General features: G+C 42.3%; 1 protein-coding gene and 1 pseudogene across 1 annotated transcript; both read right to left on the reverse strand.

Annotated features, from left to right (window-relative positions):
• Positions 1–734: 734 nt before the first annotated feature.
• LOC139540239 (RIB43A-like with coiled-coils protein 2) lies at positions 735–1,929 on the reverse strand (annotated as a pseudogene).
• Positions 1,930–3,492: 1,563 nt separating this feature from the next.
• LOC139540238 (NADH dehydrogenase [ubiquinone] 1 alpha subcomplex subunit 9, mitochondrial-like) lies at positions 3,493–9,858 on the reverse strand. The gene is made up of 11 exons (XM_071343909.1): positions 9,707–9,858; positions 7,835–8,005; positions 7,508–7,605; positions 7,265–7,356; positions 6,835–6,976; positions 6,542–6,644; positions 4,717–4,787; positions 4,569–4,645; positions 4,108–4,203; positions 3,846–3,912; positions 3,493–3,754 (listed from the first exon to the last, which is right to left on the reverse strand). Exons 1-11 carry the CDS (start codon positions 9,759–9,761, stop codon positions 3,584–3,586), a joined length of 1,143 nt encoding a protein of 380 aa, XP_071200010.1. The 5' UTR covers positions 9,762–9,858; the 3' UTR covers positions 3,493–3,583.
• Between the last annotated feature and the right edge of the window lie 3,940 nt (positions 9,859–13,798).

The following is a 13,798-nucleotide window of genomic DNA, read 5'->3' on the forward strand; positions in this document are numbered from 1 at the left end:
TAATCCTTCTAACCCCCCCCCCCTTAAAAGAGTTAGATGCACTATTGTAAAGTGGTTGTTCCACTGGATATCATAAGGTGAATGCACCAATTTGTAAGTCGCTCTGGATAAGAGCGTCTGCTAAATGACTTAAATGTAAATGTAATCTGGGATGTTAGTGTACACATTATCCAAGTACTTTTTCCTGAAAAGAGAAGAAAAATGCATTTGGAATTTGATAGTGTATGTCATCTATTGTTGGGCAGGTCAGCACGTTGTTGTTGATTTGTTCCGTCCATTAACTGTGCTAATCCTGTTGGTGACAGTTTCTTCTGCCCAATTTAATTCACAATTCAAAATAAAATGACTGACATCAAGCATGTGAATGATACTGTACATTAATGGACTGAAAACAACAAACAGATCAAAAGGTGTACAGGTGTGTCCATGTGTCTAAACCTAATCCATGTGGAAAGCTTCTTACTGCTCACGGTTGGCCTCAGACAGCTGTGCGTTGGCGTTATCCAGGGTGCGACGGAGCTGCTTGTTGATGCAGGCCTACCGTCTCTCCAGTAGTAGGGCGGTGCGAGCTGAGGTCACACAGAACCGATCATGGCGGAGCTCCCCCTTCTGCTGCTCAGCCTGCACAACCAAACATGAAGAGAGAGTTTCATTCCATTCGATGCTTCTCGATGAGAAAAAATAAGAATTGGAATTTAATTTTCATTCCTGAATTGAACTGGAATTGACCCAAAACCTGGTCTGCATTCATGGTTGTTGCTATCCACCCCATTTCCTCTTTTAGAACTGTTTAATTGTCAAATATCTTTGACTGCTCAACGCAGACATCCCAAAACAGGCAAAAGAGACAGATAGATAGATGTGGCAGATGTACACTCTTCTCCTCTATCTGTTGCTGATGGCAGTCTGACGTGCTGCAGCTGCTCGTTTGTGAGGCAACTGTCAGGCCTGAGGTGGGGTAGACCCAGCACACTGATGCCCTGCTCCTGGCTCTTACTCAGCAGCTCCCCCTGAAGCTGGTTTAGGATCTCTGTCCTGTTGTCCTCCTCCTGCTGCCACTTTTCTAACTGCTTCTCTGTATTCTCTGCTGCCTACAAACAGAGACAATGTCACACAGTAAACATATTTTGACAGAAGGATGTCCTATTCCACTACATACAAAGAACAGGAATGACCACCACACCTGGTTAGAAAAGGCTACTGTACTACCAATACTAATAACGCACCTTTGCCAGTTTGACAACCACACCTGGTTAAGCATCAGGTAAAGTATAATGACTCACCTTTGCCAGATTGAAATCCTTTGTAGCCAGGGCTGCGGCTCTCCTCCTCGATCTTCTGGAGCTGGAGAGCTTGGATGTCCAGGTCCACTCTGTCCTGGTCATACTGCTGCTCTGCAATGGTGAGGCAGAGAGTGTTTGAGATGAGGCAGTGTGAATGTATGAGAGTCGAGCGACAGGCCAGTTTGTGTTGAGTTGTTTCCTACCTTCCAGTCTCTGCTGGTGTCGTGCTGTGGCCAGCTCATGTTGCTGCTGGACGGACCACTCTCTGAGCTGCTCCTGCTGCTTCTTCAGCCTCCCCTGGCTGTCTGGGTCCTCACCCACAAGCCCCGGCAGCATCTGGATCCCGTCCTGATTCATAACTTTGTCCGGGTTGCTTAAGTCATACTCTCGTCGGCTCCACCGCGGCTGGAAGTCCTCTATGGCTCCCTGCAGCAGACGCTCATCCTTGAGTTGGCGTTGTTTAAGTAGAGAGGCAGCCTTGTCGTAGAGGGCATGCATTCGACAGACATAGCCTATGACACTAGCTACTAAACAGAATTCCATTGAATCTCATGAATAGAAGCTTATAGAGCTCTATTATAGGCCTATCAATCATCACATTGAATTGAAACACCTTAGTCCTTTGTGTTTTTGCCAGATATAAAAACGTCTGCCCATACTGTATTTTATTGCACTTGCCATATGCTTTTAGTGACTCTGGCTTTTCTTTTTTCTTTCTTTCATTCACTTGGGATTCAAGAGCCACTTTATCTGTCAGTAAGAGAAAATTGTGACAAAATGGCTTTACAACTAACATGAATGGACAGATGTCACAGCCGGTTACAAAGTTGCAAGCAAAGTTGTAATGATTTACCTCAATTGTTCTAACTTTAGCATTGAAAATCCTATCTTGACGTTGCGCCTCTCCAAACTATCCGCAGCAATGCGGTCCGAAAGTAATTCTATATTGTACATTTTCTATCTTGTAATGAGGTTTTCCCGTACTGTCTCGCTGCAGTTAGAATCAAAGAACGATGGGCCGAATTCACTCCGCCAACATATTCGTTGCTAGGATACCTGGCTTCCCGATACTTTCAGGTCTTCTGGGTCTCAGACTAGTATTCTGCCAGCGACACAAATGACGTCACCAATGACGTCACCTTTGTATGGTAATGTAATCAAATGTTATTTGTCACATGCACCAAATACAACAGGTGTAGACCTTACAGTGAAATGCTTACTTACAAGCCCTTAACCAACAATGCAGTTTTAATAAGAATACCAACAAAAAAAGTAACATAATGAAAGAGCAGCAGTAAAATAACAATAGCGAGGCTATATACAAGGGGTACCGGCAAAGACTCAATGTGCGGGGGCAGCGGTTCGTCGACGTAATATGTAGGTAGAGTTATTAAAGTGACTATGCATAGATAAGAGTAGCAACAGTAAAAAAAAGGGGGGGGGGGCTAGACTTGATGCTCTGGTATAGCTTGCCATGAGGTACTTGAAATACTCAGTAGGGTTTCTACTAAGCAAATATGTTTAGTTTGAGGGGCCGGCCTGCTGCTGGCTTTTCACTCCGCCCCCAATGCAATATTTTTTGGGAACTGGCTCTATGCACACTCACTGCACTCTACCCACACACATACTACACTGACACTCCAATACACACACACACACACATGCTGCTGCTACTCTGTTTATAAATTCTGATTGCCTTGTTACCCCTACCTACATGTACATACTGTATTACCTCGTACCCCTGCACATTGGCTTGGCACTGTACTCCTTGTATTGTCTTACTATTACTTTTTAACTCTGCATTCTTTGGAAAGGGCTCATAAGTAAGCATTTCACGGTTAAGTCTACACCTGTTCTATTTGGCGCATGTGACCATTTTGTTTATTTGATTACATTGTAATAGACTGTACATGGGATATATTTAGCTTGAAGAGAACTCTTGTCTCAGCTAAAATGGGGTGAGAAATACTCAGTAGGGTCTCTACTAACCAAATACAGTTAGTTTTGGAAGGGGAGTGTCCTACATATCCAGCAGCACTTTGTTCTCCATAGCCCCCAATGTAATATACTGTACATGGGATACATATTGGCTTGTAGAGAACTTTTCAACACCTCTCAGCTAAAGTGGGGTGACTTTTTTGCTACACAATGAAAGTCATTTTCATGGATCCATGGAATCCATTAAAGACTAAAAACAGTCATGACAAAATAGTTTGACTCATTTATTTATGTACAGAATATTTGTATAGGAGGATCAGCCTGTGGCTATAGTGGTGGTGCTGGGCTGATAGACAAGCTACTCAATAGTTAACTGTCTTGGCTGGCTTGGTATCGGCCAGCTCAGCCTCCAGGAAGCGGAAGCGACGGTGGCGACGCAGGACCTCAATGGCCTTCTGCTCTACGGAGGCAGGGACGATGCCCAGGTCCTCCAAGCCAGGAAGCCCTGGATACTTCATATCTGTGGTGTGGAACTAGAACAAACACATTCATGTCATCACACAAATCCATCATAAGACAGTGTAAAATAAGCTTTACAAGGCTGTTCATGTTGCTTTTTCTTACCCGATCTACTTTGTCAGGAGTTGTCCAAGGCTCGAATGGGTTCATTGCAAAGAAACTTGCAACAAGACTGAAATCAGAGACAAAAGGTAAGACATTTTTATCACAGTATCTGAAAGGATTGCATTTAACCAAACCAACCAAGCTTCCTTGCCACCTCAACTAACAGCTTGGCACACAACTTTATCAGACAGCCTATACAGTACATTTTCTTCTGAAACTAATTGAGGTTACCATGCAGAATCAGCAGTGGGTGCATACTCACTGATAGAGAGGGCGTGGGAGTGGGTAGGGCACAAAGGGCCTGTGTGCCACAGCATATACATACTCCACCAGATCATGAAGGAGATAACGGTTAGGTCTGTGTGATGGAAAAACAAATCTAACCAAATGGCTGAGAAACAGGTTGGTTGCTACTGACCTTTTAAAAATAATGTACTGCATGTGTGAGAATGAAATTGCCATTGCACAATCTATTTTATTTTAGATTCAAGAAAAGTCCCATATCCTGGATGAGAACAAGATACAAACCAATGGCACACAAAGAGCAACTCATCAATGAGATGATCAATCGTTTATGACTTATACTAGGTTTACCTTATATTCATTGATAATGAACAGTTTCTAGTCAACGGATTGAATGTTACTTCATTCTCTGAACTGATTAATGCAATTGACACATCCCTAACAAAACAGACAAAAGTCAAGCCCATAACAAGTCCTTACCCGACTAGTGCATATGTCTTTCCATTAGCATCAGGGTCTTTGATGGCGTTGATGATAGCCTTTGCCACATCCACCACCTGAGAAGAGCAGAAGCAGAGTGAGTCTGTTGAGTACACAGGGCTGACATCATGAGGACAGACACACTCACATGAACAGGCTGCTTCACGGTCTTCTTTCCCATGGAGATAAGAGGCACAGCACTCCCAAACCAACGCATGTCTGTGCAATGGGGGGGGACAAATTCAAAACAATGACTGAGAACTCATCCTGTTTTAAATGATAATAGCATTGCATCAAGACCAATTGGAACTGTTAGATCACCTTAACTTCTTATGGCTGCAGGGGCAGTATTGAGTAGCTTGGATGAAAGGTGCCCATAGTAAACTGCCTGCTCCTCAGTCCCAGTTGCTAATATATGCATATTATTATTCGTATTGGATAGAAACCACTCTGAAGTTTCTAAAACTGTTTGAATGATGTCTGAGTATAACAGAACTCATATGACAGGCAAAAACCTGAGAAAAAATCCAAACAGGAAGTGGGAATTCTGAGGCTGGTCGATTTTCAACCAAGATCCTATTGAATTCACAGTGAGATATGGATGAGTTTGCACTTTCTACGGCTTCCACTAGATGTCAACAGTCTGGAGAACCTTGTCTGATGCCTCTACTGTGAAGTGGGGCCGAAGGAGACAGGAATTAGTCAGGTCTATCATGACCTGACCATGCGCGTTCACATGAGGGAGCTATGTTCCATCGCACATCTGAAGTCAATGTAATTCTCCGGTTGGAACGTTATTCAAGATTTATGTTAAACATTCTAAAGATTGATTCAATACATTGTTTGACATGTTTCTACTGACTGTTACGGAACTTTTGGACATTTCGTCTGCTTTTAGTGAACGCGCTTCCTGACGTTGGATTTGTTTACCAAACACGCTAACAAAAATAGCTATTTGGACATAAATGATGGACATTACCGAACAAAACAAACATTTCTTGTGGGAGTCCTGGGAGTGCATTCCGACGAAGATCAGCAAATGTAAGTGAAGATTTATAATGCTTTTTATGAGTTTTGTTGACTGCACAATTTGGCGGGTAACTGTATGGCTTGCTTGTGGCTGAACGCTGTTTTCAGATGATTGAATATTGTGTTTTGCCGTAAAGCTTTTTGAAATCTGACACAGCGGTTGCATTAAGAACAAGTGTATCTTTAATTCTATGTAAAACATGTATCTTTCATCAAAGTTTATGATGAGTATTTATGTTATTTGACGTGGCTCTCTGCAATTTCTCCGGATATTTTGAAGGCATTTCTGAACATGGCGCCAATGTAAACTGAGGTTTTTGGATATAAATATGAACTTTACCGAACAAAACATATATGTATTGTGTAACATGAAGTCCTATGAGTGTCATCTGATGAAGATCATCAAAGGTTAGTGATTAATTTTATCTCTTTCTGCTTTTTGTGACTCCTGTCTTTGGCTGGAAAAATGACTGTTTTGTCTGTGATTTTGCGGTGACCTAACAATCGTTTGTGGTGCTTTCGCTGAAAAGCCTATTTGAAATCGGCCACTTTGGTGGGATTAACAACAAGATTACCTTTGAAATGGTATAAAATACATGTATGTTTGAGGAATTGTAATTATGAGATTTTTGTTGTTTGAATTTGGCGCCCTGCACTTTCACTGGCTGTTGTCATATCACCCCGTTAACGGGATTGCAGCCATAAAAAGTTAAACAAATCTTTATTTTGGCCACACTGCAAATTCAAGTGTTCAACCATGCAACAAACAGCTCCATCCACAGTTGTCATTCCTATACAGTCAACGAAGGCTGTGTAATTATGCTAACATGATCCCACAAATATTGACACTGTCTGCTTAGCATTCTGACAAGTCACAAATAAAAGATCATTTCACTTTTGAACTGTTTTTACACTGAAATTAACTCTATGCTCTGCTAACTCACTGGCAAAATGGTTGAAGAATCTGTCTTCCCTTCCAAACATCTCAGAGGGCTTCATGATGATGGCATCAGGGAATTCTTCTCTCACAGCCATCTCACCTACTGCCTGCAAGGTAACATCACACATGACTTCATCATGACATATTAAACCAAATGTCAAGCTTTACCGATTTTCACCCATCTGAATATTCAGAATTGTTACGCATATCAGGCAAATAAATCAATATTTCAACCTAAAATGAAATATGTTCAAATGACACTGAAAGAGTTCAACCGTGCCCTGCATTGGCCAGTACCTTGTTCCTAAGGTATTTGGAGGGGCTGCGGATGTCAGCGTTGAGGTGAGATACGTGGATCAGCTTTGTGATGCCTGCCTCCCTGGTGGCCTTGGCAATCTGCTGAGGGATGCTCACATAGGTGTCCTCAAAGGGATAGTTCCTTTATACACAGAAAGAGGAAGAACAGAACACTGAGTACAGCCAAGTACATCAAACATTTTCCAGAAAGCTGTAAAATAAGTGTACCCAATGGTGGAAGCACTGTTGAGGTCCTTTGCTCCACTAAGGAGTAAGTCAAGCCTCACTGGTGTAGTTAAAAGTAGGGAGATTCATATATTGATGGAGTGATGGAGCAACTCTTTATAAGAATGTTAACCACCAGTGGGTTCTTTTTAGGTACAATGTATTTCTCAAAAATATTTTCTGTGTTTAGTCAGTTGGGCCATACTTCGTCTCCCACTCTCGTCCCACCAAGTTGATAACCACATTGGAGTGCGCCAAGGCTTCTCTGATAGAATCCTTGTTCCTGGCATCCCACTCCTGAAATAAAGTAAGATGGAGGGGAACATATGAGGCGTGGCATAACTTGGCATGAGAAAAAAACAACACTTAGCTAACAAATGACGAGATGAAGGGACTTCAAAATGAAATGGTTTGAGATGTCACACCTGATAAATAGTATTTCTCTCACCATAAAGATGATCTGGCCGAGATCCCCCATGGGCCTGAGGTACATGAGGTCATACTGGTCACATCGGTGAGGAATCACAATCTGAGAACCCATACGACCTGCAAAACCGCTAGACAGGTCAACAAACACATAACTGCTCCATAGGAAACCCTTGTATGGAGTCACTACAGTGTATCCAAAAAGGATTAGCACATTACCAAACAAATGAAGGCATCCCTCACAATCACATAGAAACATAAGACATAAGTAAAAGAAGACCAAGGAGCTGCTATGTCATTTGAAAGGTTATCATGTGAAGCCTTTGGGACAGATGATGGTGAAACTTACCCAGGCGGTTGACAACATATCTGCCCAGGAAGCCGGTGGCTCCGAAGACTGTGGCTGCTACCCCACTGGAGGAGGAGCGCCCCCCTTTCCCTCTGGGGATGACAGCATGGTGGACCTTCCTCTGCTGGACTGTCAAAGGGATGGCTGACAGCACCACAGGGGAGCAGGAGCCTGCAGGGGGAGCAGTGCAGAGGACGCTGTAGTCAAATTGCCCAAATCAGAAATTGTCAACCAACCAAAAACATAGGCCTAGTTAGCGATGTTGCATGAGATCACAAACAGATCTTAAATTACATTTTTTAGCCCTTTTTTTCCTCCCCAAATTTGTCATATCCAATTGGTAGTTAGTCTTAGTAGAAAGAGGAGGAAGGGAAGCACTACTAAGGTACACAATAGTATATTTGGTATACAGAAGGTGCTCTTTGGTAAAAGGGGTAAATTGGTAATCAAAAAGAAAGGAGGACCAAGGCACTCTTAATTATAATTATATGAAGAGTGCCTTGGTCCTCCATTCTTTTTGGTAGTTAGTCTTGTCCCATCGCTGCAACTCCCCTACTGACTCGGAAGAGGCGAAGGTCGAGAGCCATGCGTTCTCCGAAACACGACCCTGCCAAGCCGCGCTGCTTCTTGACACACTGCTTGCTTAAGCCGGAAGCCAGCCGCACCAATGTGTCAGAGGAAACACCGTCCAGCTGGCGACTGAAGTCAGCTTGCCCGCCATAAGGAGTCGTTAGAGCACGATGAGACGAGCCGCCCAAACCCTCCCCTAACCTGGACGATGCTGGGCTGTGACACAGCCTGGGATTGAACCAGGATTTGTAGCCTCAAGCACTGCGATGTAGTGCCTTAGACCGCTGCGCTTCTCAGGAGGCCACAAACAGATCTTTTAACTACTTTTGGGACACAACATCAGGAGTCTGTATTTGTTGGATTCCCTGAGTTGTGAATCCTTCTGGTGGGTGGCGACAGAAAACAACCCTACTAGAATATAGCCGGCTACACCCCCCCCCCCCCCCCCAAAAAAAATATCCTGTCAACAAAGGCATATGTATAATCTATAGGAACTCTACTTACCAGATGTAAAGTGAAATGTGACCCTCGCTATCAAATAAAAGTCTGAATCCAACTTTTGTCCAAAATGCACCATATTCCTGCTATGTAGACAGTGGTAGATTTTGTGGTAGGAAGTCTTGCGTGAAATGCGTGGTTTAATGGCATCCCGCTGTCTAACTCAACAGGAATATGATACACAACTCAGGGAGCCCAACCAATAGACAGACTCCCGATGTTGTGTCCCAAAGCTACTTTTAACTAACCTTAGTATTGGTCACTGGGATACAACGAAGGTCCACTAAATAGGTACCACAGTAAACAGCAGACATAACCTGGCATGCATATTGACAACCACGGTCTGTCTAGACGAACTAGCTAGGTAACGTTAGCTAGTTGGCTAACTAAATGGGGAAATTGGGAGATAACTAGCTAACTGTTTGGCCGTGGAGTTAATCCAGTGAAAGTGATACAAATAACTTTATAAATTGGTCATGACTGCCAAAATGGATATACAGGACTGTCAGGAGCATAGCTTTTTATTGGTTTACATATGACATGGTGCTAGAAACCAGATCGCTACGTAGTTAGTCGTATTCGTCGGCAAGAGTTAGCTAGCTAACCGGCTCCTGTTAGTTACCTAGCTAACGTTAGCTCGCTATCTTAGCTAGGTCATAGCACAAACAGGGTCACAGATGGTTGCAACGTTGCTTAAAAACAATTATGTGTTCAGGATAAACATTATTGTTCCCACTTTCTCGCAACAGTGCAGCTATCAGTGCATTTCTATAATATAAAATTGCATGTTTTGGTGTTACTCACTAGAAAACCTGGGAAGGACACTCGCAGGACGGCTAACGAGCACAGCAGCCGCCATGTTTCTTGCTACGGTATGACAGACCGGTCAAAAGCAAATCAACCGAAAAATTCAATTCTGCGTTTTTCGTGGAGGTAATAGATTTCTGCATGTAGGTATGTATCTTGTTTGTATAGGTACCTTGTTTTATGTTTGTTTGAACATTGTATAATTAACGTGTTGACAATGTAAATGTCGGTAATTTGCTATAATGTAATCACTGTTTTGAAACGTTACCAGCCAGCCAGGGGCTGAAGATGGAAATTATCATAGTGATTCTATTAAATTACTAGTATTCCAATTCATAATGCTATGGAAATTAGCCTGTCGTCAAATATGGTGTAATATTAATAAATTCTATAAAAAAAGATTGATCATCAGGTATTCTTACTGATCTTATAATATATTTTTGCTCTTGCAGTGCATTGTTCTTCTGTGTTATTAAGGTGACCAAACCGGTGTGATGATGATATAACTTGATCCGGTGGAATCGATACGAGCGCTCCGTAAGCCACGCCCCAGTGGGCAGAGCTAGGCACGTTCAAATCAAATCAAATCAAATGAAATTGTATTGGTCACATATACGTGTTTAGCAGATGTTATTGCGGATGTAGCGAAATGCTTGTGCTTCTATTTCCGACAGTGCAGCAATATCTAACAAGTATTATCTAAAAATTCCACAGCAAATACCTAATACACACAAATCTAAGTCTAAGGATTGGTACACGTTTTAATATGATGAAAAGCCTCTCATTTTACAGTGGGCCCGCCATGGTTCTGTGTAGCCTAGTTTTGCTAATATATTTGAGACCAGTGTATTGCAGTTAAATTCGTCTTTGATTTAATAAGTCAAATATATTTTGACTAGTAAACAGGGAAACAACAACGAGTCTCCGGGCATCGCTTACTAGGCTACCTAAATTATTGGGATCATCTGGTTACCACAAGTCTTACAATACATTGAGCCCGTTGACAAAACAGACCATGGAACGCCTTTTCCCAATAAAGTCCGCGGTGCGTCTGTGTAAATTATGCGATTATAATGGAGACAGTTTTATAGCAGTAAATGGCATCTATTAATTTACTCATATAGTATTTCTAAGTAGAAGCCATATGAGCCAGGGAAACTAATTGTTCTCACTTTATGATAGAACATTCAGATTTGTCTGTCTGACTGTTGGGGTTCTTTACCGGAATTATTGGAAGTTTCTTGTGATCACGACAAAACTACCTACATTTGCTCAAATAGAGATATAATTTAATTGTGTTTCAATGAAACGATGGGCCTGGATGAGCATATAACATTCCGCCACAGTGTGGCGCTGTTTATCGCATTTATCTGGATTATCTTGTGACCAGAACAAAGCGATTTATTTGACTCAACTATAGACTGAAATAAATGGTGTTTCTTAATGAAAAAATAATAATAAACAGGACATTTAATGATACCTGAATTGACTCAGAAAAGTAACATAAGAAGGCTTACAGTATCACAGCTAGGTCAAACAGGTGTGCCTGAGGCTCTTGGACTGCTACTAGCCTGTTGTTTCCTACATTGGTTCTTTCTCCCCCTCAAGTCACTGACCCCACACAGACAGAAACTTGCATTCCATTACTTACCATGACGTCTTTATGAAAAGCCATCTTTCCAGCTGACCAGGGCTCAGGTCAAATGTCGCGCATTATAGAGGGGAAAGTTATAGGGAATAGGGTGCCCTTTGGGACCCATAGCCTGTTGTATTTATTATGAATCAACATTAGCTGCTGACAACAATTAAAACGTTACATTTCATATTTCTGTATTTTGAAAGTTACATATCTTGATGGCTAACAATCAAAACATTCTGGGACTATGTCAACAATAGACTAATGAAACAAATACCAAAATATAGTTTTGGGGTGGAAATTTCCTTTAAGTATGTGCGCTCAGGCCACTACTCTACAACACAAAATCCATGTGTATGTGTATGTGTATGTGCGTCTGTGTATGTGTATGTCACTGCACAGTCTCCGCTGTTCCATAAGGTCTATTTTTATCTGACTTACTGCTTGCATGACTTACTTGATGTTGAATAGAGTTCCATGTTGCAGTAGTGTAAAGTACTTAAGTAAAAATACTTTAAATCAAATCAAACTTTATTTGTCACAAGTACCGAATACAACAAGTGTAGACCTTACCGTGAAATGCTTACTTACATACAAGCCCTTAACCAACAGTGCAGTTCAAGAAGAAAAAAAAATAACACAATAACATAACAATAACGAGGCTATATACAGGGGGTACCGGTACCGAGTCAGTGTGCGGGGGTACAGGTTAGAGGTAATGTGTACCTGTAGGTAGGGGTGAAGTGACTATGCATAGATAATAAACAGTGAGTAGCAGCAGTGTAAAAGCTAATTTGGGGGGGGGGGGTCAATGTAAATAGTCCGGGTGGCCATTTGATTAATTGTTCTTCAGTCTTATGGCTTGGGGGTAGAAACTGTTAAGGAGCCTTTTGGTCCTAGACTTGGCGCTCTTGTACCGCTTGCCGTGCGGTAGCAGAGAAAACAGTCTATAACTTGGATGACTGGAGTCTCTGACAATTTGATTTGCTTTCCACTGATACGGCCTATTATATAGGTCCTGGATGGCAGGAAGCTTGGCCCATTGATGTACTGGTCCGTACGCACAACCGTCTGTAGTGTCTTACAGTCAGATGCCGAGCAGTTGCCATGCCAGGTGGTGATGCAACCGGTCAGGATGCTCTCGATGGTGCAACTGTAGAACTTTTTGAGGATCTGGGGACCCATGCCAAATCTTTTCAGTCTCCTGAGGGGGAAAAGGTTTTGTTGTGCCCTCTTCACAACTGTCTTGGTCTGTTTGGACCATGATAGATCGTTGGTGATGTGGACACCAAGGAACTTGAAACTCTCGACCCGCTCCACTACAGCCCCGTTGATGTTAATGGGGGCCTGTTCGGCTCGCCTTTTCCTGTAGTCCACGATCAGCTCCTTTGTCTTGCTCACATTGAGGGAAACGTTGTTGTCCTGGCACCACATTGCCAGTTATCTGACCTCCTCCCTATAGGCTGTCTCATGGGTGTCACATTCATGACACCCAGGTTAAAATACCAAAACTAACTGGGAACTATATTCATTTGGGGAGGTCAAAACACATATGAACATAATTTTCATAGACGTTTAGCTAGCATGCTGCTGTTAGCTAATTTATCCTGGGAGATAAACATTGGGTTATTTTACCTGAAATAGATATGGTCTTTTTTTTTGCTGGATCTTTGAAGGATTTTGACCTATTTTGATTAAAACCAAATTGTGTGTTCTCTACTCTGACAATTAATCCATAGATAAAAGGGGAAACCTAGATAGTTTTTAGTTTTCTTTGATTATTCTCGCCTCGTTCGTTCTTCTTCTGTTGATTTTATATGGAGGTTGGCAACCAACTTTAAAGTGTTTGGCGGATCCCATCCACCTTTTAAGGGAAATACACCGCCATCTATTGTACTGGAGTGTGATGCCAGTCATTGCATACCTACATTAAATTCTCTTCATTAGCCTCAGCAGGTGTCATCCTGAAGGGACCCACACACAATCTCAGGGCCCTTGACTGTATCCTATCTAGCGTTTTGGCTGTCAATCCATATACAAAGCCACCCATAATCCAAAGACAACCTGATCAATGCCTGATACATACACAACAGTGTTTGTCTATCTGACCTCCAATCATATCCTGCCACTGCCCTCATGGGGTTCAGCACCTTCCTACACTTAATATACTCAACATGTCTCTTATCTAACCACATACCAAAATACTTAAACTCAGACACCCTACCTATATCCTGGCTGTATATTTGCTGCCTAACATCTTTAACCTTCCTCCTAGAAAACACCATAAAGCAGGACTTGGCCACAGACATCCTAAACCCCCATGTTAGAGGCCAATCTTCCACAACTCCCACAGCTTCTTGCATCTTCCTCATCACATATTTTACATTCCCACCACTCTTCCATACAGCCCCATCATCAGCATACAAGACCACACCCACTCCCTGTCCCACCTT

Source organism: Salvelinus alpinus, chromosome 15 (genome assembly GCF_045679555.1).
Source record: "Salvelinus alpinus chromosome 15, SLU_Salpinus.1, whole genome shotgun sequence".
Classification (NCBI taxonomy): domain Eukaryota; kingdom Metazoa; phylum Chordata; class Actinopteri; order Salmoniformes; family Salmonidae; genus Salvelinus; species Salvelinus alpinus.